The sequence below is a fragment of the Sabethes cyaneus genome, chromosome 3 (genome assembly GCF_943734655.1).
Source record: "Sabethes cyaneus chromosome 3, idSabCyanKW18_F2, whole genome shotgun sequence".
Lineage (NCBI taxonomy): Eukaryota > Metazoa > Arthropoda > Insecta > Diptera > Culicidae > Sabethes > Sabethes cyaneus.
The window spans coordinates 167,018,495-167,020,763 of NC_071355.1; the positions used below are offsets into that span (position 1 = coordinate 167,018,495).

A 2,269-nucleotide genomic window follows, 5' to 3' on the forward strand; every position below is an offset into this window, starting at 1 on the left:
AGCTGGTCTCAACCGATTGTATCGTATGTTGCTTTGACATCAATAAAGATGTGATGCGCGGACAGGTTGTACTCACGACATATCTGGTAATTGCGCGGATCCTCATCAAGCCCGCCTGGTATTTCCCTACCCTGACAGCCAGAGTAACAAGATCATAATCAAAATTCAAATTTTTGGAACGCACCCTCTAGGCCCCCTCCAGGGAAAGTTTCTAGCTACGCCAATGCTGAATACTGCGAATATATTTTCATGAGCAGAATTTTCATTTCAAACAAAAAAACTGCTTTTGAAAATGGCAGAATCGATGACGACTTATTTCACCTTCATAAATCCATAAACTACCCGTATGTGAAATTTCATGAATGTCTGAGACTCTCCGCTCAAATCAGCACACGATAATTTTGAAACTGCTAAATTAGTTCCTATAATTTTAGTTACTGATGGTTTGTGCTAACGTGGACTCGGCCCCGTAGATAGGTAAGAACTTAACCGAAAATAGTCGGCATAAAGGTAATTTAGATTTATTGTAAGAACGAAATGTAAAGTGTACTAAGATTAGTTCCTATAATCCGTCATATCTTGATCCTAAACATGTTACAAATATGCCTACATATGCAATGTGTAGTCTAACAATCAATTTGAACATATTCATAAGTAATTAACAGGTTCATAACAAAATTGTTAGGATCATTAGAGTCATTTTTAGACACAGCTGGTTTACACACCTATAAAAACAAGTTGCTCGAACTAAGTTGAGCGATATGCATTCGGCCTTTCCATTTCGCTAAGAAAGACAAATTACACAATGATAAATTTTAAATAAACTAAATAAATATATAAATAAATATATAGATTTTCTGCAAGAAAAGCAAAAATACTGAAAGATGCTGACAAGGATATAACCATATAATTAGTAAGATGTGTATCAACCAAAACTTCATTGCAATCGTTGGTTTAATGTTCCAATTGATCAGATGTTACATTTAATACCGCTGAATAATATTCGCATCTCTCGGGCAAATTGCTGTTGAATACTTCCACCGTTTTCTCTATCTTCTGCCAATCAAAGTCGAATAAAGATGATTGCCATCGGGTCAAGGACGTCTGGAGTTAAAAATTTGATATTTTGCGACATACACCCCGATGATCGAGTTTCTGACCCTTCGGGCAAACTTTCGGTGCAATAATTATGTTAACTCCCTGAAATTGAACAAAGCAGTAGTAAATAGTGAACAGTTCAGATTAGTCAGTATCAAAACTTACACTTATTCCAACGGTAGACTCCGTATTGACATCTTCGCTATCGATGTCACCCAAGGTTGTTGGTTCGCTACCAGCGGACATGGCTTCATCCTGGGCTGGTACCGTTTGCTCCTCCTGTTCGGCAATAATCGAAACTTGGTCCGTCGATTCCTCTTCGGTGATGCCTGGAGTGATGAATAAACATAAAAGCAGATTCAAAACTACGGTGGTCGCAATCAAGCACTTCATGGCTAGAGCCTGGCTAGCTTGGAATGAACTGAAATGATGATGTGAATGGCGGTTCTGCTTATCATAGTCAAAATTTCTCATGTTATAGAGTGTTCGTGTGATCTGCCCAGAGACGTTGTCTCTGAGATACAGTTATGCAAATGCGGAATAACTAATACTGATAATTACAATTGTGATGAAATCATTCGAAAAATATTTAGCGCAATTCGCATTCATATATTTTGTTCGGTACATGTATAATGAATATTATGACATGTAAAGATTTTTTATCAATTATTAATAATTATTAACCGTTATGTGTGCGACAAAAAAAACACCTTTAGCAGGGCGACAAGGGTACCCGGGTACCCACAATTGATATTGTTATAACATCAACAATTTTAAACCGATTTTGATGAAATAGGTGTCATTTGATTCGTTAATTTATCTAGTTTTGAATCATTCGGCCGTTTGGCCATTAAAAGATATACGGGGCCCGAAAATCCGGAATTCCGACAGAGTGTCCGCTGTGAGCTAGAGAACTGATTGTATTGCAGGAAAATCAGTCATGCGGATTTAAAAACTCTAAAAATTCATACAATGAACTATTTCATGTAATGAGATGAATCAGGTTGGCCATTCCGGAGTAGGTTCCTGTGGGGTCATGGATGACCAGTCTAGGATTGGAAGTAAAACCTAGCAATATGGGTATCAAAGTTCTTGGAATTAGTTTGGTAGGTGATATTTTTTACATTTCGATGTATTTTGATTGGTTATTCAAGATAATGCTTAGCATTAT

At 37.1% G+C, this 2,269-nt stretch overlaps 1 protein-coding gene across 1 annotated transcript; it reads right to left on the reverse strand.

Annotated features, from left to right (window-relative positions):
- Window positions 1-1,110: 1,110 nt before the first annotated feature.
- LOC128740390 (uncharacterized) lies at window positions 1,111-1,491 on the reverse strand. Its single transcript, XM_053835931.1, has 2 exons — window positions 1,264-1,491; window positions 1,111-1,200 (listed from the first exon to the last, which is right to left on the reverse strand). The coding sequence occupies exons 1-2, from the start codon at window positions 1,489-1,491 to the stop codon at window positions 1,111-1,113; spliced, it is 318 nt and encodes a 105-aa protein (XP_053691906.1).
- Between the last annotated feature and the right edge of the window lie 778 nt (window positions 1,492-2,269).